Below are 27876 nucleotides of genomic sequence, written 5' to 3' on the forward strand. Positions count from 1 at the left end.
CATATGGAGGTTCCCAGGCTAGGGGGTGAATTGGAGCTATAGCTGCTAGCCTACACTGCAGCCACAGCAATGCCAGATCCAAGCCACTTCTGCGACTCATACCACAGCTCACAACAACACCGGATCCTTAACCCGGATCTTTAACCCACTGAGCAAGGCCAGGAATCGAACCTGCACCTTTATGGATGCTAGTTGGATTTATTTCCACTGAGCCACAATGGGAACGCCATTGTCAGCCAAAACTGATCCCTATCCTCATAGAATAAACATCTGGGATTCAGAAATACATCTAAAAGTGTATTAAAGATCATCAACTTATGATTAAAAATGTTCATAGTCAAGCTAAGAAATCAGCAACAATTGTTTCTCATTGTTGTCAGCTACTCAGCAGCTTCTGTGGTTGCCATCCTGTGTATCTGCAATGCTGAGCAGATGCTGGATGCTGGGGGAGATAGATGGTTTTTGGCCAGCTCTCCTGGTAAAGGAGCCTGCTCTTGCTGCGGCTGGCAACACCCTCTTCTCTGAAAGTAACTAAGTTGAGGACACTGTGTCACCTCTCCAACTTGAAGATGCTGCAGGCAGGCAGAAACTAGTCTACACAGCAAAGCTTGGGTAACTGTCAGTAGAAAACGCTCCTGGAGATGTGCAGCAATGGACTTCAACTGTCCTCATTTATATTTTTATAATGCTTCCCCAATTATCATGACTAATTACATCCCTTTACTCTTGCCCTGATGAATATGGTATGTGCGATCCTCAACGCAGGAAACAGACCAGGAGCGGTTCATTGCTTGTTACATTGAGAAAGTTTACCGACACCTGAAACATAGTAACTCCAGGTTCTGATCATTACAAGAAATCCAAATGACATGAGGCTGTGAAGTTGATTAGATATGATGGTCACCCCAGTGCAACAAGGAAATCATTGGCCAGAGATAACTGTCAGATAGTTCATCTTCCAAAGGCGGAGGCTACCTAGCAGAATATGGGCAATGAGTGATGCCCACGCCAAATTTCGGGGCACATTTTCCCCCTTATGCACACTGATACTATGAATCTATACATGTCTGTATCATCTGAATTATGAACATCTAATACTTTGTTTAAAATAGTCTAAAAGAAATTCCTTCTCCATGCAGAAAGTCTGGGAGACATAAAAATAATATACCAAAAAAAATCCACATCACCAGAAATAATCATGGTTTTCTTCTTCCATGCATCCATCTTCTTCTCTCCTTTAACAAAAGTACTTATTAAATTCCCTCTTCAAAATTCCAAAAATAGGAGTTCCCACTGTGGTGCAACGGGATCAGCAGTGTCTCTGGAGTGTCAGGATGCAGGTTCAATTCCCAGCCTGGCACAATGGGTTAAAGGATCCCGTGTTGCACACAGCTGGGGCATAGGCTGCAACTGATCCGAGCTGGGCTCGGATCTCATCCCTGGTCCAGGAACTCCACATGCCTGGGGGCAGCCAAAAGGAAAAAAAAATTCCCCAAATAACATACGCTCACTGTATCCAACGATGTAATGTAAAGCTTCTCCGCCTTCTTCCGATTTACCAGTCATTACACTCCACCCCCACACGCATTTTGGGATCATCTCCTCCAAACGAGTAGAATATTGGCATTTAAATTTTAATTAATTCTGGCAGATTAATGTTCAAAAATAGATGTGCCAGTTCACATTTCCACTCCTAAATTCACTCATATCTGTTCTAGCACTGGATTTTATTGCTCTAAACATTTTCTGCCAAAATTACGTGTAGAAACAGCATCTCTTTTATTTAATACGTATTTCTGTTCCCATGATAACCAGAAAGGTTCTGGGTCACATCACATGTCTGACTTGTCTGGATCCTCAGCTCCTGGTGCAGAGAACAGATCTATGTGATGCAACTTACCCGTGTGGATTTTTAAATGACGCTCCATGTCCTTCATGCCATAGGCAGTCTTGAACTGACAACCTTAAAAAGACAAGGAAAGATTCTTTTTTTAATGATTTTTATTTTTTTCCATTCTAGCTGGTTTACAGTGTTCTGCCCATTTTCCACTGTACAGCAAGGTGACTCAGTCACACATACACACACACATTCCTTTTTCTCACATGATCCTGCTCCATCATAAGTGACTAGATATGGTTCCCAGTGCTACACAGCAGGACCTCATTGCTTATCCATTCCAATGGCAATAGTTTGCATCAATTAACCCTAAATTCCCAGTCCATCCCGCCCTCTCCCCCTCCCCCTCGGCAACCACAAGTCTCTTCTCCAAGTCCATGATAGACAAGGAAAGATTAAGATTAAGGACAGAGGGAGACGGTCACTTCAGGTGGAGAAACCTGGCAGAAACTTCCTTAACCAAGTGATGAAAGATAACCCCACAGTAACGGGCCCACCAGGTATCAGTGTGCCTCCTGATACCACGGACCAAAGAGGACATAACCTCACTTCTATGCTTCCTGCTCAACCTGCTTCACTTAAATCCAAAGTGATGAATGTTTGATAACATAACTGGCCTGTACTTTACAAAAATGTCCTGGTCAGGAAAGACGAAAGTTTAGGATTAAAGGAAATTGAAGACTCATGAAGACTACATGCAATATGTGTTCATGAACTGGATCCTGGACGGGGGAAAAACGTTTTTGATACAAAGGACACCACTGAGACAACTGGTAAAACCATAGTGAAATCAGAGTAGTTTGATAATAGCATGCATAGATGTTAATTTCCTGATAGTGATGATTGTACTGTGGGTAAATAAAAGAATTTCCCTGTCGGTAGGAAGTATGCATTGAGGTACTTGGGGGTAAAGGCACCGCATGTCTGCAGCTTTGGGGGAAACACACGTTTATATAGAAAGAAAAACAAAGCAAATGCAATATGTTAACATTTGGGGAAATCCAGGTGAAGAGCATAAAGAAATTTTTTGTACTTTTTGGAATTTTTCCCTAAGTCTGAAATTATTTCCAAGTACAGTTTTGTTGTTGTTGTTGTTGTTGTTGTTGTTTGGGTTAGGAAGGAAGACGTTTTCTGGATGTCTTCCTAGCTCTAGCACAGAAAGAAAAATTCGCAGAATCTGAAATGTTCACTAGACCCAGGCAAAGGCCCATGGCTATACAAGTCTCAGAGCCCACACTCCTGGTGACCAAAGACGGTGAGAGATGGGTCGTATGTGATGATGCGAATGCCGTGGGGTTGAGTTTTAAGCCAGGCAGTTGGGAGCATGTTTAGGAACAGTTGTCAGGAATTCAGAAGTTCCATCCCTGGACCTGTTACATGTCACAGTCTCTACACAAGGAGCACAGGATGCTGCCTTTACCTGGATAGCAACAGTTCAGCCGTTTCTGAGCAGGTGGGGCCGTGGGCTTTTTGGCACGGGACTTGGCAGGGAGAGAGATGACGGTGGCTGTCTGGTTCTCATTGCTTTCCGTGGGCAGATACGTTTGATAGCCATGTTCAAAGACAAATTCGGGAGCTGAAACTGAAAGATATGATGATTATGACTTTTCATACTATGAATACCAATAGCTATTCCCGTTGCCTACCTTCTATTGTAGAGAATGAACATGTCTGATTGCTTTCCCAGTCGCCCTTCCTGTTAGCAGTGATCATGTGACCCCATTCCAGACAAGGAGACACTAGAGAACATCGGCTGGGGGGCTTCTGGGAAAGATTTTTCCCCTTGATTTTAAAAAAAGATAGGGGCAGAAAGAGAGGCAGTTGAGGAAAGCTCATTCTTGCCACCCTGGTTGCCCCACTTTCTGTCTTTGGACATGCTGGAGTTAAGGTGTGATGTCTGGATCTGTGGCAGCCATTCTGTAACCATAAAGGGAGAGCAAGAAAATCAGATACTGAGCCAGAGCCCTGAAAACCATTCCAATCTAGACTTATCAAATAAATAAATAAAAAAAAAAGTCCCTATCATTTGCACCAGGTAGTTAACAGTTTTCTATTAACTTCAGGCAAATGCATTTGGGTACTTCATAAGCTTTAATCACAAAATCCTAACCCACAACTGGAAAGGAAGTGATTGAAAGAATTCTGGGCAAAACCACAAAACACTCTCCAGACACAAATACTCTTTAACACAAATACTCCAAAAGAAAAAAATCCTTGTACTCTTACTGAAGTTTTGAGGGAAAAAAAAGAGTAAAAAGGAGACCAAACATCTTTATCACCTTGACTTTAATTCTGTCATCATCACAGGTAAAATAGGCAGGGTCAAATTTCTTTTTTAAATTTTTTTCACTTAAAATTTTTTCTGAGTACTTTGTTAATTAAATTTATGGTGTGGGGTTTGGGAATATGTATTTTCTTTCTTCCTTTATTACATGGAATTATAATAATTTGAATGGAGATCTGGATTCAAATAGGAGAAAATATGACCGGGGGCTTTTTCACTGGGCAAACTCGTCAGGAGGAGAGGCCCTAGTGATGAACTTGAGAGCCACTGTCACGTTCTGCTTCCCAACTTTCAGTCACGGAGGCACTACCTTTGACATTTCTGCCATTGTCTTTACAGAGTACATTTATTTAAATCGACATGGGCCTGGCAGCCCTCCCTAGTTGGGCTTTGCCTGAAGCAGTAATACTCACCCCACAAGTCTGAGGTGCTACTTATGTTTTCTCTTGAAATATCATATTTCTTTGAATCTAAGATGCTATAGATCATAAGATGCAGCATTATTTTATATACATGTTTAAAAGCTGCCAATTCAACACACTACCATGGTTCCATACTCCTTGGGTAGTTTGTATATATACTGACATTCCTTAGAAATAAATTTTACAAGTGTTGAATGAGTTCTTGCAGCCATCATTGAACAGTTGACAGGAAACCCGAGTCCTTGACCTGTAGCTCATGGGCACCTTTAGCGCCGATGACTTCATTCCAGTGCGCGCCAAAGAACGCCCGGTTCGATCCGCATTTGGCATTTGAGCGGACTCGTGGTCTCCATTTTTCTGGATTGAAACATGCAGGAAGAAGGTAAGTGGCTTTTGCTTAAAGCTGGCTGAAAGACTCTGACAAACTGATATGCGTCTTCGGGCCCAGCCTCTCGGATGCACTGATCTACCACCGCTGCCTGCTGTGAAGATGCCGCATCTGCTCTGCGTGGTTTAGCGGCTGCTCCTGCTGCTTCTGCTCCGCCGGTCCTCAGAGTCTGCTCCGCAGCCAGCAGTGCTGGACGTACCTAGGAACTTGTTACAGAGGCAGATTCTCAGGCCCCATCCCACCTATTGAAACAGAAACTCTCGGGTGGACCCAGCAACTTGTAATAACAAGCTGTCCACGTGATTCTGACACTCACTCAAGCCTGACAACCGATGGTGTAGACAATCCTTTCTGCCCAACTCAATCATAAATCTTTTTTTTATTTGTTTTGTTTTGTTTGGGGGGGTTGTTTTGTTTTTTAAAAATTTTTATTAAAGTATAGTTGGTTTACAACATTTCAATTTCTGTTGTACAGTCAACCGTAAATCTTAATCCATCTTTCTTTCGCGGTAATCTCTTTGCGAGAACAGCAGCTGTTCCTCCAACAACAAAATTTGCTTCATTGATATCAAACTGACCCCCTGCTTCCGTTTCCAGGTATTTTGGGGCACAGCTACTTTCGCCTTCAACCTGAATCATCCTGCGGTATCTCAGAAGATATTTCAGACAGCAATTAAACGCAGCACTTACAGCTCCAAAAATGCACACAACTCTGCCAAAGTGACAAGAAGGTGATCAACGGTGGTCGGGTTTGTTCAAAGGCGATCTCATGGATCCCAGGGTGCACGCCCACTCTGGGTTTGTTCTTTGAGCTGATAGAGTCCAGATTCAGTCACTACGCGTGGCACCTCAGCCCACTTACGGGGCTTCTTTGAGGCTCAGTTTCATCGCCTGTAAATGGAGATAATCTCCGTGCCCACTTGGTGGTTGTTGCCAAGCTTCACACCTGTGCCACAGGTACGGCCACAGCTGAGTCCTAATAAATGCCAGTCACTAGAACTGAACAGAACTGGGCACCAGACTCCCAGCAGGAATGATGAAAACTAAGGGGGACCAACAGCCTCCCTCTGCCTGGGACTGAGGCTTCCCCGGGACATGGGACCTCTGGTGATGAAACTAGGATGGTCATGCTGTCACCACCTCCCAGCTTGTTGCTCTGCCACTTTTTGACCAAAAAGAAGGCTGGACGGCGCTGGGGTGGGAAGGGGTTGTGAGGGGCCAGGCCCTCCCTGCAGCTCAGCTGTGAGTTGTCACAGCCTCCTGGGAGGTCAGGGCTGGGCCCTGGATGCTCCTGAACCTGTGGTCCCACCCTCCTGGGAGAGTGGCAGGGCTCTGTCTCTTAACGGTCCACCTGCCCCTCCATCACAAGCCTCAGCATCGCTTTCACGGTGAGTCACGGTAAAGGAGAAACATGAACATTCTGGGGTTTTTGTTTTGTTTTTAGGGGTGCACCTGTGGCATATGGAGGTTCCCAGGCTAAGGGTCGAATTGGAGCTGTAGTTGCCGGCCTACACCACAACCTCAGCAACTCGGGAGCCGAGCCATGTCTGCTACCTACACCACAGTTCACGGCAACGCCGGATCCTTAACCCACTGATTGAGGCCAGGGGTCGAACCTGGGTCCTCATGGATACCAGTCAGATTCATTTCCGCTGAGCCAAGATGGGAACTCCAAATATTCTGGGTTTTGTTTTGTTTTGTTTTCAGGGCTGCACCTGCAGCATATGGAAGTTCCTAGGCTAGGGGTTGAATTGGAGCTGCAGCTGAGGCCCACGCCACAGCCACAGTAACACTGGATCTGAGCCACAACTGTGACCTACATCAAAGCTTGTTGTAAGGCTGGATCCTTAACCTCTGAAGGAGGCCAGGGATTGAACCCGAATCCTCACGGACTCTGCTGGATTCTTAACCTGCTGAGCCACAACAGGAACGCCAAATATTCCTGGATATGGATGCCTTCTCAGATACATGGTTTGCAAATATTTCCTCCCATTCCACGGGCCCCCTTTCCATTCTACTGGTCACTTCCTTAGATGCACAGACGTTGGACGGCTTCTCATTTGTCTGTTTTTGCCTTTGTTGCCTGGCCTTGGGTGTCCTGGGGAGGCAGCAGGAAGCACAGGGAGTCAGGCACCCAACTGCAAGGATCGTTTGTGGGGCAGGCGCTAATCCCCCTTGAGTCACCCCACGGTCGACAGCTCCTGGACCAGAGGGGGTTTTTGCTCAAGAGTCTGGACTCTTAAGTTTTCTCCCAGCCTGTTTCCCCACCTGGGGAATGAGAACAATTTCTCTTCCCGTCTCCTAGGGCTGTGGTGAGGGCTGGAGATGGCCATGTGAAACTGTTACTGCTGTTGTCATTGTTCATTGATTTACTCAGCACCTGCTGTGGGCCAGGCACTAGTCTAAGTACGAGAAACACACCAGAGAGCCAAAGGGACAAAAATCCCTGCCTGCCTGGAGCGGACGCTCTAGCTGGGAGGGGTGCAGGCAATAAATAATTTAAATCTGCACTGTGTAGCTACACGCTATGGAGAAAAAGAAAGCAGGGAAGGGTCCAGGGGATGGTGGGGGGAATGCAGTTTTAAGCAGGTGCTCTGGGAAGGATTCAGGGAGGATGTGACATTTCCATACAGAACATGGAAGCCCGGAACTATTAATAGCATTCGGCTGCAGGTGTCTGGAATGGCACAGTTAACAAAGGGGCACCGGGGCACCCAGTTACCCCAGGGTGGAGCCTCCCTGCTGGCTTTATCAAGGCCACTTCCTCCCATTCCCCCCTTACATACACATACACTTGGCTTCTTTACAGTGGGTCTGGAAGGAACCCGCAGGCCCAGGGAAAGCCTTCAGGTGGCCTTGATCTCTAAGGGGCTGCCTCAGTCCCTTTGGGCATCTGTGTGTGGTCTGACGTCAGAGTGGCCCTTCATTTCAAGGTTTTGTGGGGGGGGTGGTGGGGGGGTGTAGTCACACCAGCCTGGGACCAACTTGTGTCTCCACTGCTCATTAGCCGTGGGGTCTCGACCAAGTCCCTTTTCTGCTCTTCGGTGACCTTACAGCCTAGACCTTATTGCTCCAGTCAAGCCATAAGGAGGTTAAGACACAGCCAGCTGGGCACACCCTGAGTGCTGCAAAGTTATCTATCAGCTGATAGCGCTATAATGTTACACAATAAGAGTTAGTCCCTTGTCTGTCTTCAGACTTGGCATAAATAGTGGCAGTGGCCCTGGGGAACCTCCAGAGTGCCCAGGAGACATGCAGACAGCAGGGACCACCCCAAGCACCCAGGTCTGCAGAGTGGAGAAGAGCAGAGGTTGTGACCCACCCCCAGGGAAGAATGTTCTTAAGCCCCTCTTTTCACAGAAGCTGCAGACAGCCAGGGCCATTCTCCCCCGTAGAGAAGGAGGTCTCATTTCTAACTTTTTGCAAGAGCTCAAGGCCTTGTCTCCCCCTCAGGCATGGCTCTTAACAATCCAGTTCAGTGTTTAGCCAGAGCAGCACCCACCCCTCCCCCAACATCCCCAGCCGCTCACGGCCTCACACCTGCTTCTGGGTTTGTGGTTGCCGCCGGGCTCCCCCTGGCTGGCCCGTGTGCCCAGGAGTGCAGGACGTGTGTTTTTTTATACGCCGACCCTGTTTGCAGCAGGAGCACCCTGGGTGTTCAGTTGTTCACTCATGATGCTGTTTAAAAAGTAAGACTGTCACATGAACTTCAAGGCAATCCAAATCTCTCCCGGCGGTTGGGACCCACGGGTGTCTTGGACCCTCTGGGTTCACCAGGGCCAATTATAGCTCCTGGCTCACAAAATCACTTTTCAAATGTCTGAAGACGTTCTTGGGTCCCAAGCTACTGGGCCTCTACCTTCTCCAGCTTAAAAGCTCACAAATTTAAAAATCCCTTTCTCTTTTTGAAAATGAAAAATGTGTTATTTTTTTTCCAAAAAGGGTAAATGCGAATTGCAGAGAATCTGGGGAATACAGAAATGTGTGGAGAAGAAAAACGGCCCCGTGCTGAGCCCCTACACACGGCACTTGTCCGACAGAGCTCTCGTCTCTATTGCAGTTAAGCAGTCATTTGGGAAAGTATTTCACGCATCTCCTCCAGTCGGTTGGATGAGCCAGGGAAGGACAACTGTTTGTCTCCACCACCGTCTCCCAGCACCTCACACAGAACCTGGCACAGTGCAATGGCTCAGAGAACACCGGCTGAATTCACGATGGACCAAATGGCTAATGCATTCTTTTTACATAGATTTTAAAAGTATAAATCCGTGCTCGTGGCTTAAAGTGTTTCTTACTCTTTTTTATTAAACAACTTAACAGTTTATTAAACAATTTTACTAGGTGCAAGCATTTTACCATGTTATCATTCATCCAAAACACAGGTTCGTATGGCTACGTGATATGTCACCATTTTGGTTGTCACAGTTAAATTAACCATTCTCCTTTTTTGGACACTGAGTTGGTTTCTAGGTGTTTACCTTTATAAGCAACACCTACCCGCAAGTTCTAACTTCTCTCTAGTTTCTGGATATCTTCCTCAAAGCTGAAGAACTAGGTCAAAACAGAATGATCATTTTATTGTTTAGTGATTCATAATTATAAGCCCCTTCCAGGGAGTTCCCGTTGTGGCACAGTGGAAATGAATCTGACTAGTATCCCGGAGGACTCAGGTTTGATCCCTGGCCTTGCTCAGCAGGTTATGGATCAAGAGTTGCCGTGAGCTGGGGCGTTGGTCACATACGCGGCTTGGATCCTGAGTGGCTGTGGCTGCGGCTGTGGCTGTGGCCGGCAGCTGTAGCTCTGATTCGACCCCTTGCCTGGGAACTTCCATATGCCGAGGGTGAGGCCCCCAAAAGCAAAAAGCAAAAAAAAAAAAAAAAGGACCCTTCCAGAAAATCTAAATCCATGTACATTCTCCCCCTCACCTTGGCTGCCACACAGAGTATCTGACAGGACAAAACAAGATCGGTTTAGTTTAATTTGCATTTCTTTCATCATGGGTGAAGAGTAATCCCTTTGCACCATATTTTATCCATTCACACACCTTCTTCATGAACTGTCTACTCAGGGTTGCAGCTCTTTTTTTTTTTTTCCCTATTGGTTTCTGACTCACTGACTTATAAATGACCTTCACACATTAAGGATATTCCTTCGATGTCATACAGTCCAAGCTATTGCTTGTTTCTCCCCATACTGTCCTTGCTTGGGATTCCCATTTAGGGGACTTGATTCAAATGCAGAATTGACCTTCTGAGAGAAAATCCACCTCACGCTGCCAGGAAGAGTTGTCTCATGCTACTCTAAAGGGTTTTCTCCCACCTGGCACATCCCGCCTGGGCACATCAGCCCAACCACCCCCTGTTCCATGCAGGGTGAGCCTCGTCCCACCCCCCTCTCTCTGCCGCAGCTGATTGGCCTAGGGGAGGCACCTGCACAGAAGCTGGACCAATCAGACCCGCGTTGTCCTGGAATTAGAAACCCGGGCTAAAATAGTGTGGTTTGGTCGTTTCTGGCCTTTCTCCTGGTCCAGTGGTTCTCAAAATGGATCATGTACCAGAGATTCTGATGCCGTGATCTGGGTATTGTCTGGTATATTTATAGTTGTATTTTTAAGCAGGTTTTCCAGGTAATTCTTCTGCATGCCGGCTGTGAGTACTCCTGCTCTAGTCTATTCTAATCCAGTAGTGGCAGGTGTGTGGCTCTGCAGGGGGACTTGGGATTGGATTCCACTAAGCCCCTCCTCCTTGTCGCTTCCTCGCCTGGCTACCTCCGAGGCAGTGGGACGGGGCATGGGAAGTGGGCATGTTACCTATCCTAGCCAATGGGCTGGGAGTTTCTGGAGAAGTGCTTCCCGTCTGATAAAGAGAAGCTTCCCCTTTCCCCGTTCGTGGGCAGGGCTGAGTGAAGACTTGAGGCTGAGGGCTGTAGCAGCCACCTTGTGGCCATGAGGAGGACTCTGGCTGAGGACAGCCAGAAGATGCAAAAAACTCTAGGTCTGCCATGCTGGTTCTTGTCCTGAGAAAAGCAATGTCTTTCAGTCCAGCCCTCTTGTAGCTGAGTGTTACTAAGAGCAACTGAAAGCATGGAAACTAACCCAAGCCCTCACTGGCTGGTTCCCATTCCCAGGACTCTGCTCAGATGGTCCCAGATGATATCCTTAAGGTGCGGGCTGGGCACCTGCATTTTTCACCGAAGCTGTAGGTGGTTCTTTTAGAAATATGGCAGTGAGGACTTTCCCAAGGGGTGATGTGGTATGGTCAAGTGCAAAGAGTCTGCAGCCAGGCAGCCTGGCTTTGAGGCCCTTTTCTGCCATGTTCTGGCTCTGTCACCTTGGTCAAGTATTTAATTCCTTTGTGCTTTAGTATATCATGGGTAAAATGGAGCTAATAATTCTTAGCACCTAACTTACGCTGTGAAAATTTAATCTTTTAAATTAAAGGTTAAATTTAAATTCCTAACAGTTTAAGGCATGAAAAACTATTTCGAGTACTGAGAAAAGTGCCTGGCATACAATCAGCACTACAGGAAAATAGCTGCTGGTGTCATGATTATTATTGCCAGATAATTATTTGCCAGGTCCTCCTGGCAAATCATTATACAGTTTGTCTTACGAAATGACTCACACGCTCAACAACCTTCAATGGCTCCCCAGCTCCTTCAGAATAAAGGCCAGAGTCAAAGCAGAGCTTCTACCATGTACTCCCTGTGGCATCTCCAGCTGCTGTCACCGGATCACGCCCTGAGCTGCTCCACCTCCAGACCTCCAGGAAGAAAAGCCCCCTTCCCACCATCTTCCTCCCAAAAGCCGGTGAGCTTCTCAAAGCCTGTTCTCCATTTAATCTCACTCATCATGTTCCCCACTGGGACCAATCTACTACGCCTCTGCACGAGGCTGTACCTGTCACAGATGGCTGGGCTTGTATGTCTTACAACGAAATTCTCCTCCCCTCCCTGATGAGCTTGGAATTCTTCAGGGCCAAGCATCTCCTTTATCTCGGTTCCAGCATCTGGCCCACCCCAGTCCCCCAGCTGCCCTCCCTGGGCCCTCACGATGGGGCAGCCGCCACGCCATGAACGGCTTGCACTCTTAACAAATTTAATCCTTACAGCTGCCCCTTCCTGCCCTCACTTGCTAACTGTTTTATTGAGCACCTAGCATGCGCCAGGCCCGGTGCTGGGTGGGAGGAAAACGAGACAGACTTAGTCTCTGCTTGCTTGAGACTTATAGTCTGGTAAACTAGAAATCAGACCACGACTTTGAGGCCCACAGGCCACATTGAGCCTTCATATTTTTCTTTATTTTTTTTTTTTTAAGGCTTTCAAAATCAATTAGATGGGAGTTCCCTGGTGGCCTAGTGGGTTAAGGAACCAGTTGTGCCTGCTGTGGCTGGAGTCACTGCTGTGGCATAGCAGTGGGGTTCAATACCCGGCCCGGGAACTTCTACATGTCATGGGTGCGACCAAAAAACCAAAATCAATTAAGTGGGCTGAGTCTCCTCAGGTCAATGACTTCTGGCCAGGAACACACCTGGAGTTGAATAAGTTGATGACTCGTTACAACGAGGGAAACCTCACCCCAGGGAGCCGCGGAGGGGCTCAGTAAGAGGGTGCTAGAAAAGACTTAGAGTATTAGAGGTTTGGGGTTCAGGTAAGATAACTTTGGGGGGAGGAGCAAGGAAGCCTGCACTGGAGGCTGTTGGGAAGTGGAGATAAGTCTATGATTTGATAACTTTGTTTTTTGTTTTTCGTTGTTTTTTTTGTTGTTTTTGCTTTGTTTTTTTGTCTTTTTGCCTTTTTCTAGGGCTGCTCCTGAGGCATATGGAGGTTCTCAGGCTAGGGTCTAATCAGAGCTGTAGCCGCCGGCCTACGCCACAGCAACGCGGGATCTGAGCCACATCTGCGACCCACACCACAGCTCACGGCAACCCCGGATCCTTAACCCACTGAGCAAGGCCAGGGATCGAACCCGCAACCTCATGGTTCCTAGTCAGATGCGTTAACCACTGCGCCACGACGGTAACTCCCTGATTTGATACCTTAATAACTATCACCAACAAGCAGAGGAGGCTAAAGCTGTAACAGGCACTCTGATTAGCCGGGGAGCAGGGACATCTAGTGTTCTGTGACTTGGATGTGATGACGGAGCGGTTTTGTTTTCGTCCTGTTCCACCAGTCACAGAGTGGCCCCTGTCTCATGGCGAGGTCCTGCTACACTGTTTGTATTCAACAGGAGAACAGCATGGCCCACCTGGGAATGCCAGCTCAGCTGGCGGTGCTTCCGATGCTTCCTGGCTCTATCTGGATGCTTCCTGGCTCAATCTCGGGGCTGCTTTCCTCCTCCTCAGGGGGTGTCACAGGCCCGCCCACTCCCCATCACAGCGGATCTGACACTGCATTCATGGTCACAGCCTGTTCCCCGGGTGCATCTGAATTCACTTCTCTGACTACAGACTGCTTGTTACCAAATAAATTGCAACTGTGTTAAGTGTTGGCGGGGGAAGCAGTGAAGCCCTAACCTCAGGGGTGGCGGGGCAGGGCGGGGCAGGGCAGGGGGTTGGAAATCATGGCTAGCTTCCAGGTGGAGGTGACTTTTAACTTGGAACCTAAAAAAGTACGAATTAAGCAGAAGAGGCAGGAAAGATCACTCTAGGTTCAGTGATAATTCAACAAATATTGGCTAGGGGCTTGCCATGAGCCAGGCCTTAGGCAAAATTCTCCATGTGCAGTTTCATTTAATTTGCACAGCCCCCTAATTCGCTAAGTAATGAGAGCTAACCCTGACAGCTCTGTCTTCCAGGTGGGAGTGCTCAGAAGCCCAGCTGGGGCCCTCTGAGGTGAGGACAGTCATTGCTCCCATTTTACAGATGGGAAAATGGAGACACTGCATCATCTGCCCAAGGTTACCTGGTTAGCAGCCGGGATTGGAACCAGGCAGTCTGGCTCTAGACCCCAGACTCCTCACTACGAAGGTCTGTGGCCTTTCTATTTATTCTTGTCCCCCCTTTATTTTTTTTAATTTTTAATTTTCTAACTTTTCATTTTTTAACATTTTATTGAATGGTGGGTGATTTACACTGTCCCCGCTCTAAAAATGAGACACCAAGCGCTCTTAGAATTAGCACTGGTCACACAGCTCCTAAGGCTTTCTGCAGCCAAGACTCAGATTCAGCGGCTTGACTCCAAAGCCCCCTAACTTTAAGCCATGAACTTAGAAAATGTGTGTAAGATGCTAACATTTACACCAGCATCAGTATCTAATTTTACGGCTCCTATGGGAAAGTTCCAAAATGCCAAACAGGCACCTTTCAAAGCGAGTGGGCAGAGAATGCATTTTACTGCACATCCAAATGTTACTGGGTGGAGAGAAGACCTAAGAGCTGAGTGAGGAAGAATCTGGTTTAATCAAGGACTGAAGACAGACAAACAGCCCTGAACGATGTCTGGATGCCAGTATTTATTGATTGATTGATTTGTTTATTCATTCATTCATTTCTGGCCTCCTCATAGCATAAGGAGTTCCTGGGCCAGGGATCAGATCCCAGCTGAAGGTCTGATCTATGCCACAGCTGTGGCAACACCAGAGCCTTAACTCACTGTGCCAGGCTGGGGATCGAACCTGTGACCCAGCGCTCCGAAGATGCCCAGAGAATTCCTGGATGCCAGTATTTAGAGGAATCTGCCAGGCTGAGGAACTCGGACTGTGGCCTGGGGCAGTGAACGACTCTCAGGCTGGGTCAAGGCTCCCGAAGCCCCTGGGAGCTTGTTAAAAATGCAGATGCCCGAGCCTCATCAACTCGGATTCAGAGGTGCAGCCTGAGGAACTGGTATCTTTAATAAGCTCCCTGGGGGAATCAAGGGTTCACAGGCAGGTCTGGAAATGGCCTCTTGTGCAACACTGAAGCCCAAACTTCAGGGGAGTCAGGCCCAGAAAAATCAAACTATTTAAATCGTGTAAAGGAAAGGGACAAAAAGCAAGATTCTGTTTGTTTTATGTCAGAGATGCAGGTGTGATCAGGAAGACCAGCTAAGTCGAGCGGAGACACGGCGGCCTGCAAATTCATCATCTGCTCACCACTGCTCACTCATCTCTCCATTAATAAAAGTGGTCGTTTATTGAGCCTAATGACTGTCCCAGGTCCCCTGTGGGTTATCACAGAGTCCAGAGTAATAACCCAGTGGTATTAGGTATTAAGCACCTAACGCCATTACCCAATAGTGTTGGGTACCAAGCTAACTCTTTTCTACAGCAGAGGAAGTGGCTGGCCCATGGGCCAGGGTGGCAAGACTGGGATAAAAGTCCAGCAGTGGACTGGGAGCTCCTGTCAACACTGTGCAGCTGGTGCCATTGTCAGCAGGATCCAAAGAGGATTCCAGGTCTGGCCTGAGCATACAGAGCAGCAGTCAAAACTGAGGCGTGGTCAGTGTGAGCAACGGCAACAGAGATGCTAAGAGGAGGATGAACGCCTCTGAGCCAAGATCCAGGACAGAAGAAGGAGCTGTTATCTGGTGTGGCTCAGCTTCACTTATGGACGTGAGATTTGGGCCACTGTGCATTCACTCCACAAAGAATAATAGCTTAGATGTTCCTGTTGTGGTACAGTGGAAACGAATCTGACTGCTAACCATGAGGTTGCGGGTTCGATCCCTGGCCTCACTCAGTGGGTTAAGGATCTGGCATTGCCGTGACCTGTGGTATAGGTCACAGACATGACTTGGATCTGGCGTTGCTGTGGCTGTGGTGTAGGCCAACAGCTGTAGCTCTGATTTGACCCCTAGCCTGGGAACCTCCATATGCTGCAGGTGCAGCCGTAAAAAGCAAAAAAAAAAAAAAAAAAAAACCTTAGAATATGGTGCTGTTACATGGTGAACATGAGGGGTGCAGCCCTGCCTGCGTGGTACTTATGGTTCAGTGATGGGATAGAATTTAAGTTTGTTCTACAAATAATTGTTTAAGAACAGGGACCTGACCTGGTCTGAGAGAACAGTGTGCACGCATGTGTAAATGCCTTTGAGGAAAGGCAAGGCGTGTACACCCAGCTCTGACACACACACAAGCATGAAGTCAGTTCCAGGAGGAGGGAACAACATGTACAAAGGCTCTGAGACATAAGAACGGCTCATTTGGTAACAGAAAGGACATCATCACGGCTGCTGCAGTTCAGAGGGGAGAGGAGTGTCCAGAGACGAAGCCAGATCCTCTGTGTGCAATCTGAGGATGAGTTGGGGTCTGCCAGGTAAAGGTGGGAAAGGTATTTCAGGAAGAAAGGTATTTCTTTTTTTCTTTTTTTAATTTTAAATGATTTTTATTTTTTCCATTATAGCCAGAAGAGAGGTATTTCTGAGCGAAGGCTCAGAACCCAGAAAGATGCAATGGCCGTGAGTAATGTACGGATCGCCTGGAAGCCTCCTCGGGCTGGGTCTTGTGTCACAGGCTTCACACCTGGTGTGTGGGGCTTCTGGGAGTTATGGGTTTTTGTGGCGCTACACCCACAGTATGTGGAAGTTTCTAGGCCAGGGGTTGAACCCATGCCACAGCAGCAACTCAAGCCACAGCAGTGACAATGCTGGCTCCTTAACCTGCTGCGCCACCAGGGAACTCCACTCACTGGGAATTTATTTTTGAGGACAGGTAACCAAACACTGTTTGGCTTCAGGGAGAAGGCCACTAGGGTAAAGGCCAAAGCACTGACATCCCAGGACTGTCCTGACTTGCAGTGAGACCCTGGCCATGTCTCATCCCCACGCACAGCCCCACTCTGTCCAGCTGTAAAATGAGAAGGTTGTACCAGGCCCATCGGTAAGGTGGTTTTCAGTTTTAACACTTTCCGGGTGATGCCTCTAACATGAGAATTAGGATAAATTCAGGAAAAAGTGGGAAGCCCTCAAGGTAATCTTATTAAGGTTTGTAAGGTGATCAATTATATTTCAAAGCTGAAAAATTCAGCAGAAACATTATTTTGGATGCATTAGGGAAACAACCACAAAACTTTGCTTATAGCCAAAAAATTCAGACCCCCATGCCAATATACAACTGATAAGGTAAAAAGTTGATACCCTCACTTCAGACCATTCCTCTGCTCCAAACTTACTCTTTTTTTTTTTTTTTTTTTTTGTCTTTTGTCTTTCTTTTTTTTTGTTGTTGTTGTTGTTGTTGCTATTTCTTGGGCCGCTCCTGCAGCATATGGAGGTTCCCAGGCTAGGGGTTGAATCGGAGCTGTAGCCACCGGCCTACACCAGAGCCACAGCAACGCGGGATCTGAGCCGCGTCTGCAACCTACACCACAGCTCACGGCAACGCCGGATCGTTAACCCACTGAGCAAGGGCAGGGATCGAACCCGCGACCTCATGGTTCCTAGTCGGATTCGTTAACCACTGTGCCACAATGGGAACTCCCAGACTTACTCTTTAGTAAACACCACTGGAGGGCTCAATCAGTCTCATGGATGTACTCTGGCCAACAAAGTTTTAAAATCTGAGAAATTTTACATTTTTCAGTTTCTCAGAGAAACCCAAATATCTGAAAGGATCCAAAGAGCAGTTTTCTCTACTTTACCACAGTCCCCACTACTCCCTAATACCTCACACACAGCTTACGTCTCTCATTAACTTTACCTGCCTCCTTCTAGTTCTAGAAGCTTTCCTTGAACATCATACTATATGTGTATGCCTTTTACACATACCTGGAAAATCTATGTCTGCACACAGGTTTACGTCTCCTTTTCAAAGTGAAATAATATTCTTCTACTATCTGAATTTATCTATCATTAGATTATTATTCATTATTCATCTCTGGTATTTATGCATCTAATCTTCTCTTGACAGATACATATGACAGTTCTATTTTCTTTTCTTTTTTTTTTTTTTTTTTTTGTCTTTTTGCCATTTCTTGGGCCGCTCCCGTGGCATATGGAGGTTCCCAGGCTAGGGGTCAAATTGGAGCTGTAGCCACCGGGCTACACCAGAGCCACAGTAACGCAGGATCCAAGCCGCGTCTGCGACCCACACCATAGCTCACGGCAGTGCTGGATCGTTAACCCACTGAGCAAGGGCGGAGATCGAACCCGCAACCTCATGGTTCCTAGTTGGATTCGTTAACCACTGCGCTGCGATGGGAACTCCCAGTTCTATTTTCTTTATAGAAAATACTCTAAGCAAATATGCTTGTACATTTGTTTATCAAACCTTATGGGATAAATACCCAGAAGTGCACTTAATGGGTAGATGTGTTTCTATACATTTTAAAATTTGAAAGATTTTAAGTGTAAGAGATCACAAAATTGCCTAGGTAATATGAAGTTACATTTCCAAAAAGTAAGGGAAAGCAGTATTTGCTTTGCAGTTCTTTAATTACTAAGGCAACGGAGCATCTTTTTGTGTTTAGTGGCCCTTGGATATCATCTGCTGCCCTTTACTGACTTTTCCTTTTTTGTCTTTTTTAGGGTGGCACCTGTAGCATATGGAGATTCCCAGGCTAGGAGTTGAATCAGAGCCACAGCTGCCAGCCTACACCACAGCCACCAGCCTAAGTCACAGCCACAGCAATGTGGGATCTGAGTCATGTCTGTGACCTACACCATGGCTCATGACAACACTGGATCTTTAACCCACTGAGCAAGACCAGGGATCAAACCTGCATCCTCATGGATGCTAGTCAGACTCATTACTGCTAAGCCATAGCAGGAACGCCACTGACTTTTCCATTTGGTTCTTTTATTGACTTTTAGGAGTTCTTTATATATGAGAGGCATTAGACCTTAGTCATATATGTGCTGCAATCTTTTTCCTCCAGTTGTTTGACCTTTTTTTTTTTTTTTTTTTTTTTTATCTTTTCTAGGGCCACACCCTCAGCATGTGGAGGTTCCCAGGCGATGGGTCTTATAGGAGCTGTAGCCGCTGGCCTACACCACAGCCACAGCAATGCGGAATCCGAGCCACATCTGCGAACTACACCACAGCTCAGGGCAACACCAGATCCTTGACCCACTGAACGAGGCCAGGAATCGAACCCACAACCTCATGGTTCCTAGTTGGATTCATTAACCACTGCACCATGATGGGAACTCCTTTGAGCTTTTTTTTTTTTTTTTTTTTTGTCTTTTCCAGGGCCGCACCTGCAGCATACAGAGGTTCCCAGGCTAGGGGTCCAATCAGCTGTAGCTGCTAGCCTACACCACAGCCACTGCAAGGCCAGATCCAGGCCGCATCTGTAACCTATACCACGGTTCATGGCAATGCCGGATCCTTAACCCACTGAGGGAGGCCAGGGATCAAACCTGTACTCTCATGGTTCCTAGTTGGATTCGTTTCAGCTGTGCCATGATGGGAACTCCTGTTTGACTTTTTTATACATTGTTTTTATGTTGGAAAAATAGTAACTTTATTTGCAATCACATGACATAATTGTTTTTCTTTCAAGGGAAGGAATCTTCCTTGGTAGGCACAATATTAATCAATATATATTTCAATTAAAAAATTTGAATGCCTTTATCTAAGGAATATATTTTTCATTTCCCCACAGGATCCAACAGTGTGTCTGCTATCTCCCAGGTGGGTTACTTCCTATTTTTAAAGTTACCTGTCTGGTCCCTTAAGGCAGATCACACAGGTATAAGTACAGGAGTGTGTGTGTGTGTGTAGTTTTCACTCCAGAACTTTCACAGCTGCATTGTGCACATTTAAGATGTGGATCCATCTGCAATGTATTTTGTACACAACCAGGAACTAGGATGAACTTTTCTGTTTTCCTGGTTGGCAGTACAGGGGAGGGAAGGCATCAATGCCTGCTTATAGGTTTTGAAAAATCATGTTTTGCCCCTTTCCACAAATAATGCAAATTCAGGAATCATACATGTATTCTCACCACCCAAAATAACCACTTTTTCTTTTTTACCATTTCCTGCAAGTATTTTTTTTTTCTTAGTAGGTAGGTTTTTGTTTTAGAAACCTGGTTTGGGTCTGTTTGTTTTGTTTTGCATGTGACAACAATTTATAACTGCTACCACGTAATGCTTTAACCTAGCAGTTCCCACACCTGGCTGGGCAGCTGGCTTCCCAGTGGAGCTTGTTAAAAATAATGAATCAGCAACCCTAGGGGTGGACCCTGGGTGTCTATACTTTTAACGAGTTCTGCGGAGGCATTTGGGCATAGCCAGGCCAGCTCTAAGTGACTTCCGCATCCCCCATTCTTACCTGTGATCGTCTGGGTCTCTGAGGTGATGGTTCGCGTGGTGGTCTGAGTCTGGGTGGCAGGCACCGTTTCCTCTGATACAAACTGGACCGTGCTGGGCGTCGCCCCGGACGTGCTGGTCAGCTGGCAGCCACTTTGCTTGTGAGCCACAAAGGCATCCAGGTTGTTAAACTGCTGCTTGCAGATGCCACAGATATGAATGTCAGGAGTCAGCTCAACCAGCACGGTTGTGCCACCTGGAACTCCACGGGGCAAAGGGAAAGTCACAGATTAATTCCAAATAGCCTGAAATTACAATACCAACCAGATTCATGGGAGGAAAGGGAATGATGGCAGATGCGGCTACTTGCTAGCTAAATATCTATTTCACTCCCCTCTTCTTCCTGGCAAACAGAATCCCAGCTCTGTCCTAGCAGCGATGTGCCCAGACCCAAATGATGCTCCTCACAGGGGCACTAGCGGTATTTTATGTAAGGAAGTTCTTCAGTGTGCAGGGCTACCCTGCACTTCAAAAGACCAGCAGCCATCTCCTATCCCAACTACAAAAGAGTTGTACTTCCTGGTCATTATGAAAACCCATGCCCTCACTGTTCTAAGCCCTTCCCTCAACATGAGAACCAGTAGTTTAAATAATCTTGGTTCCCTACCTATTTGGGAACCCCTCCAGCACAATGATGGAAGAGCTTCTGGGAAAAGTGTGGCTTTCATGATAAACAGGGAGCTGACATGGTTGGCACTGTCCATCTCTTCTTCTGGCCTTGAATGCAAATGAGTTGTGAGGGACTTCTGCAGCCATGATGTAACCATGAGGTAAATGCTAAGATCTCAATCAAAGCCTACTTCACTGATCCCCTGAATCAACCCTGTAATTAACCAATTCTAGATATCTCATTTGGCCAATATAGTTCAGTTTTGTTACTTGTAGCCAAAATTCATTCCTGACAGAGACATTATTTCTCAATAGTCATAATACCAAGAGTTAATGCTGTATTAACATTTCCAAAGCACTTAACACAGTCCTGACACTATATTAGAAAGTGCTATATAAATGTATGTTAAATAAACACAATAAGTCTCTAATTGATATGACTACTTGAATTTTTATTTAAAAAGTTTTCTTTGCCTTATTACAAGGAAACTCATGTTTATAACAGAAAATACGGAAGAGAAGGAAGGAAATCATTCTTTCCACTTATGGGTACCATGAACATTACAAAATATTTTCTTTCATTCAAAATATTTTCTTTCAATTAAAAAAAAATTTAAGACCGTAATGCATTGTAAATTAATTTTTTTCCCACATAATATCACATAAGCATTGTGTTTTATCACTAAAATCTCTTTATAAATATAACACACCATTCCATGTTTTCCATGCCTCAGAACTTCTCAATAATTGTAAGGTTTTTGTATTATTTCCAATTTTCCCCAAATCTAAGTAGTATGAGAACTACCTTTGTGCATATATGGTTGGCATCCATGAATCATTTGTTTCTGGCATTTTTCTTTCTTTTTTCTTTTTAGGGCTACACCTGCAGCATATGGAAGTTCCCGGGCAACAATGGAGTTGCAGCTGCAGGCCTAGGTTACAGCCACAGCAACACTGGATCCTAAACCCACTGAGCGAGGCCAGGGATCAAACCCACATCCTCAGGACACCATGTCGGGTTCTTAACCCACTGAGCCACAATGGGAACTCCCACGATTCATTATTTTTTGAAAATTTATAAAACATTTGTTTTATGTCCCATTTCCCTCTTCCATCTTTAGGTAGAAATACAATTTGGTTAATTGGCTAAGAAGAGCTACTGTGGGCTGATCATGGTAATGTTTTATAAACCAGTTTGTAGAGCGCCCTGTGCACTTTACTTTGAAATCAGTGGATGGAAGGAATGGTCCCTTTTCTTCACTAAAACACCGCCCTCCTGTAGCTACTGAGGAGCCCCTGCTAAGAGGAGGATGAGGAACCAAGAGAGTGACTTGCATAGCTGAGGGCTCCTTAATAATCAAATAGGATGGATACTCAGGAAGAAATGGGGAGAAGTTTCTGCTTCATAGGATGGTACTGAGGATTAAATGAGGTGGTGCTTGTAAAAGGCCACCACAGGGATCCCCATGCCCCAGCATGTCACCTGGTGGGGTTATTACTGAGGTACCCTACCTGAATTTCAAAGTATCCCCTCTGAAAATGTGTAACTAAGACCATATTAAAAACGAACAAAAAGCACTGGGCAGTGAATGCTCACCACCAACAAAAAGAATGCCTTTACCTTTGCCAAGTTCTTCAAACTCGTCTTGGGATCAGAATAACGGGGGGAGGGGGCAGCGGGGCGACTGTTTAAACGGACACATCCGAGCCCCACTTCGGAGATACGGAGTCACAGGGAGATGGGGTGAATGGGGACTGGTGTTTAGGGAAATCTGAGCTTTTCACAACTTACGCAAGGAATATACACCTAAGTTTGGGAGCCAATGTCTCCAAAATTGTTTCACAGTAACTACCCAACAAGCTACGCGCTGACGACGTGCTAGGTGTCTGCCAACCTCTGTGCCAGGGGTTCTCAAACTTAATGTGCATTCGAATCCCCCAGGGTAAGGCCGGCAGATCGCTCTGTTCTCCTCAAACTCCAACCCCGCCACCTGATGGGTGGGGTCTGGAGAGCCTTCTTCTCCTTCTTCTTCTTCTTCTTTTTTTTTTTTTTTTTAAATAAGCGCTCATGCTCCCAGGTGGCTGGTTTGCGTTCTCTGGACCACTCTTAGGGAAACAATGCGCCGGACGAAACCAGGGACTTGAAAAAGGCTGTCCTCATTAAGAAAATTAAAATGAACCCTAAACTCAGAGAAAACGACCACAGCCCCGTTACCCATTCAGATCTCCACCTTTTATGTGGAAAATGCTTTGCAGTAAGCCTGCAAGTCCAACCGGCCAGATCTCGTGAAATCCTCCGAGCCCCCAGACTTCAAGGATTTGGGGCCACCGAGACAGAAGTTTCCCATCAGCGTTGCCGCGGTTACCCCAAATCCACCTCCAAACTCCGCCGGGGGGGCGGGGAATGCCCCGAGGGGTTGGCGATTGTCTGAAATGCATGCCCTCCCCCACGGTTCCCTTCCAGGGGAGCCTTCAATGCCGGAGAGCGCCCCCCACCGGGTTGGGTGCCCCGACTGGGTTGGGTGCCCCGACCCCAAACCCACACGGGCGCCTCCTGCACCGCGCGCGCGCCGCGGTCCCGGAGACGCCGGTTCCGGGCCGTCACCCCGATTTCGGGGCCCCGGGCCTGCTCGCTGCGTCGCAGACGTGCTTGGGCCCGGGCCCCGGAGCGCGCACTGGGCCCCGGAGCGCGCACTGCGCCCGGAAAAGCACTTACTTTGCACCGAGCCCGGGAAGCTCTCGCCTTCGCTGCTCGCGTTCATGGCCGCAGACTGGGAGATCCCCGGCTGGCGCGGGTGCCAGGGTGGGGGGCGCGGGTCTACATGGTGCAAGGACTTTTCCTTTTATTTTTCCACACCCCCCAGCCTTCCTTCTCCCAACTCTGCGAGGCGGGGAGGACGGATGTAAAGCAAGCGCCACTTCCGCTGCCTAGAGGGCGCTGGCCGGGCCCGGCCGCCCCAACCTGGCTTTGCATCAGCAGCTCCCGGGGGAAGCAGCGGGCCAATCCCGATGCCCAGGCCGCGAGGCCCCGCACCCGCGGAATCCCCCGGGATCCGGATGGCCCACACGCGTCCCGGCGGGTGGAGCGTCCACCTGGCTGCGGCAGCCGGCGCCTGGTCCGCACTCCTAAAGTCTGGGCGGGCGCGTTTGGCCTCCCTGGCTCTGGCGCCTTTGCACCTGCCGCCCTGGGCGTCTGGTCCCCACGGTGGCCCGGCAGCCGCGTTGTTCCTGGGTCGCTCAGGTGGTTTGCAGAGAGGACCGAGTCGGACTGCAATTGGGTGGGTGCGCGGGGCGCCACGGGCTTGGGGGTCACCCCGGCTGGGCGTCAGCGCCCGGCAAATCAGCGGAGCTCTGGGCGGGTCCCCTGCCCAGCTAGTGAAATAAAGAGGACTGTGATCACGCGCGTGGATCAGTCGCTGTAGGTCCCCTGCTCCAGGAGTCTGCCAACTTTGTTGTGCCTCACAGTCACCTGGAGAGTTTGATAGGCTGTAGACTGCCGGGCCCAACCCAGAGTGTCTGATTCAGCGGGTCTGAGGTGAGGCCAGAGGATGAGCATTTCTAAGTTACAAGGTGAAGTTCCTGATACTGATCTACACTGTCCTCCCAGACCTGTCCCTGCTCGCCCGACTTTGTCTCCTACTACTCTCTCTTTCCCTCTGGCATCAGCCTCAAGGGGTTTGTGCTTACTCTTCCCTCTGTGTCTACCTGCCACCTTGTCTTAATTTCAATTCCCCGTTCTTAGAGAGGTGGCCTGGCTAGCCCATTCTAATACTCCAGCCCCTCTTCCACCCCCAGTGTCTCCCTGTTTCCTTCCGGTCTGCTTCTTAGAACTTATAGAATCTCACAAGGTGTATCTGGAGTATCTCTATCCATCCATCTAGCTACATACCTATCTATACATACGGGTGATAATTTACTTGTTTATTACCTGTTTTCCCTCCCCCCCATTCAATAAATCCCCAAAAAAGTGGGATTTAAAAAAAACAAAAACTCTCGCTTCACTGATCTATGTATCCCCAGGGACTTGGCCTAGTGCCTCACACATAGTAGGCTCTCAGTAAATAGGGCTTATATAAGTAATGGAATTACCCTGCAGTTTGCATTAACTGTCTGTTCATTTCTCCAGCCACTATTTACCTATAAGTGTTTGCTATGTGCCAGGCACTGTGCTAGCCCTGGAGGTGCAAGGGGTGAGCCAAACTATTTGGTGCCTGCTCTAATAGAACTTGGCTAGGCGCTAGCGATGCAGTCAACACTAAACCATCAAATCAGCAGTGTAACTTCTTGGTGGTGGTAGGATCTCAGCTGACATAAAACAAGGATGTGAGAGTGGCTTGAGGAATTCTCAAGGAAGGCCTCTTTGAGCAGGTAATACTTGAATGAGGCAGCGGCACATGGGCAGTTCCATCCTGGGGAATTGGCAAGAGCAAGAGCCAGAGCCAGAGCCGGGAGACAGGAATGAGCTAGATGGGAACTGACCATTGCCCACCAGTCTCACTCTCCCCCAGCGCTGCTCAGGTCTGCCATACCTGCCTCCTTGCTATTGTTCAGGCACGCCCAGCACTCCCTGCCCCAGGACCTCTGCATCTGCTCCTCTGCCTGCATTGCTTTTTCCTGGGCTTTGAGGACTGGCTCCTGTCATCCAGGGCCAAATGGAATGCACGTTCTTAGGCAGAGCTTTCCTGTCTCTTACCTAAAGCACTTAACCTCCTTGCTACTCTCTACTACATCACTTTCATATGCCTACCCCTAGCCAACAGGACCCAGAAACATACTACAGGTTATAGCAATATTTATTTGATTGATTTATTCATTTCATTTTTTTTAGGACCACAGCTGTAGCATATGGAAGTTCCCAGGCTAGGGGTTGAATCAGAGCTGCAGCCGCTGGCCTATGCCACAGCCCCAGCAACTCGGGATCTGAGCCACGTTTGTGACCAGCACCCCAGCTCATGGCAACTCTTGATCCTTAACCCATTAATGGAGGCCAGGGATCAAACCTGAATCCTCATGGATACTAGTTGAGTTCTTAACCTGTTGAGCCACAAGGGGAACTCCAATATTTATTTTTTAATGCTTGATAAATGTTTACATATGTGCACACCTGGGTAACCCTACCTGGATTAAAATACAGAACAATTCCAGTCTCATGTCCCTTCCCAGTCAACACTACTCCAGCTCCTCAAGTCCAGAGAGGAAACACTGTACAGAATTTTGTTGCCACTAGTTTCCTTTTGTTTTGAGCAGTATTTTTTATCTTTGCTGGAAGAGAAGAAACACCCGAGGGCTGTTAAAGAACAAATTCTAAAGTCCAGTCCAGACCATCTGCATCTAAACTTCCCAGAGCAAGATCTGGTAATTTGCATGTATGTCACAAGTGCCTCAGGTAATTGCTACCAAGATATAAATCAGGACCTTACCAATTGGTGGTTAAGTCTGTAGGTCCTGGAGTGAGGCTATTTCAAGGCCATGTAAATCCTGGAGCCGCTGCACTGTAACTAGTTGGGTGACCTTGGAAAGGAGATTCAACTGCTTGGTATCTCAGTTTTCTATAATTTGGAGATAACAATGGTGTCTGTTTCACTGAGTTGTTCTTCAGAGGAAACCAGTCAACACTGCTTAGAATAGTGCCTGGGCAACATGACTGTATCTGGGCAACAAATCCTAGCTATTATTATCATTTTTATTTATACTTGGTTATTATCTGTCTCCCCTTCAGACTGTAAGCTCCAGGGAAGCATAGCCCTTTCCTCATTTATCTACCCTGTATGCCTGGAGCAGGGCCTAGCACATGGGGCCTTAATACATTTTATGCTATTGAATGAATTCATGTATGTTCCAATCCGCTCCATTTTAACCATCTGCTGCTACGCCAGCCAGACTTTCTCCACTGTACACATAGGTCACTGCAATGTGGGTTTTTTTTTTTTTTTCTGGTTTTAAAATGTCCTTTTTTCATTTCTTGTTTTTTCCTATCTTTTTTTTTTATTGTAAGAATGTTACAAGTTAGAAATTTAGAAAAAATTCAGAGTAACATAAGAAAATAAAACTCATTAATAATTCACTACCCAGAGATAACATCTTGGTTGATGACTATACCTAAAGTCATTTCTGCTTCTTGTTTACGTATGTACAAGCAAAGGTAAACACACAAGCTGTATTTATATACTTTCCAAAAATGTGATTACAACATATGTTTTAAAAATCCTTCTTGGGTACATATTATAATCATTATTTATAAAAATTACACAGCACATGGCTACCTGAGATCCTACCCACCAGAGATACAGTATTTACATCTTTATGTATGGTATATCTTTCTAGACTTTTTTCCCTATAGAACTACAGTGGAATGAACCATATGAATTGCAGATTTTTTTAATTTCATATGGTTCGAATCACGATGTGTTCACCATATTAATATTACACTTCTGGTAGAGATTTTGTTTGTGTTCTCTCAAATTTTCTTAGTAACAGAACTCCTGATTTGCAGCTGAGCACATGGCCTCCTTGAAATGGACTTTCCCTGGCCTTCTATATGGCGAGGTATGGCTATATGACTAGATTTTGGTAATGTAAATGAAATGTGATGTAACTTCTGGGAAATCTCCTAAAAATAACAGTTTACATATGCTATTTGCCCCTTCTACTTTTTCACTCCCTCCATTCCTTGCTTGGAATCGGGATGTGATGACTGGGTTCTGGCTGCCATTTTGGGCTATGAGAATAAGGCTATGCTCTAGGAATTGTGGAATGGTGAGCTGGAAGTAGCTCAGGTCCCTAACTTTTTTTGGAGCTATCAACTGTATCGCCTACTTCTGGGCTTCATTTACATGAAAAATGCACTTTTATCTTGTTACAGCTACTGTTATTTGTGTGGTGTGGTGTGTTTGTGTGGGTGTATGGGTGGATGTATGGGGGAGTTTCACATGCAGCTGAATCAAATCTAAAGCTAACATACTACTAGGCATATTGTTTCATAATTGGCTTTGATTTTGAAGAGTTTTCACAATGTGGTAGGTGCATTAGAATCATCTGGGAAGTTGTT

General features: G+C 46.8%; 1 protein-coding gene across 4 annotated transcripts in view; it reads right to left on the reverse strand.

The window, feature by feature from the left end:
• The window catches only part of ZFP64 (ZFP64 zinc finger protein), an 88351-nt gene extending 64618 nt beyond the window's left edge, over window positions 1-23733 (reverse strand). For 2 of the 4 annotated variants that reach the window (XM_021077225.2, XM_085002671.1), the window contains exons 1-4: window positions 23545-23733; window positions 20182-20415; window positions 3318-3479; window positions 1901-1963 (exon numbers count right to left, since the gene is read on the reverse strand). In XM_021077225.2, the coding sequence (XP_020932884.1) occupies window positions 1901-1963; window positions 3318-3479; window positions 20182-20415; window positions 23545-23590 (505 nt within the window). In that variant the 5' untranslated portion in view covers window positions 23591-23733. 4 annotated transcript variants of the gene reach the window in all.
• Between the last annotated feature and the right edge of the window lie 4143 nt (window positions 23734-27876).

Source organism: Sus scrofa, chromosome 17, assembly GCF_054392235.1.
Source record: "Sus scrofa isolate SSC_HxYL_T2T_F1_AM1 chromosome 17, Sscrofa_HxYL_maternal_Yorkshire_Landrace_v2.0, whole genome shotgun sequence".
Taxonomy (NCBI): Eukaryota; Metazoa; Chordata; class Mammalia; order Artiodactyla; family Suidae; genus Sus; species Sus scrofa.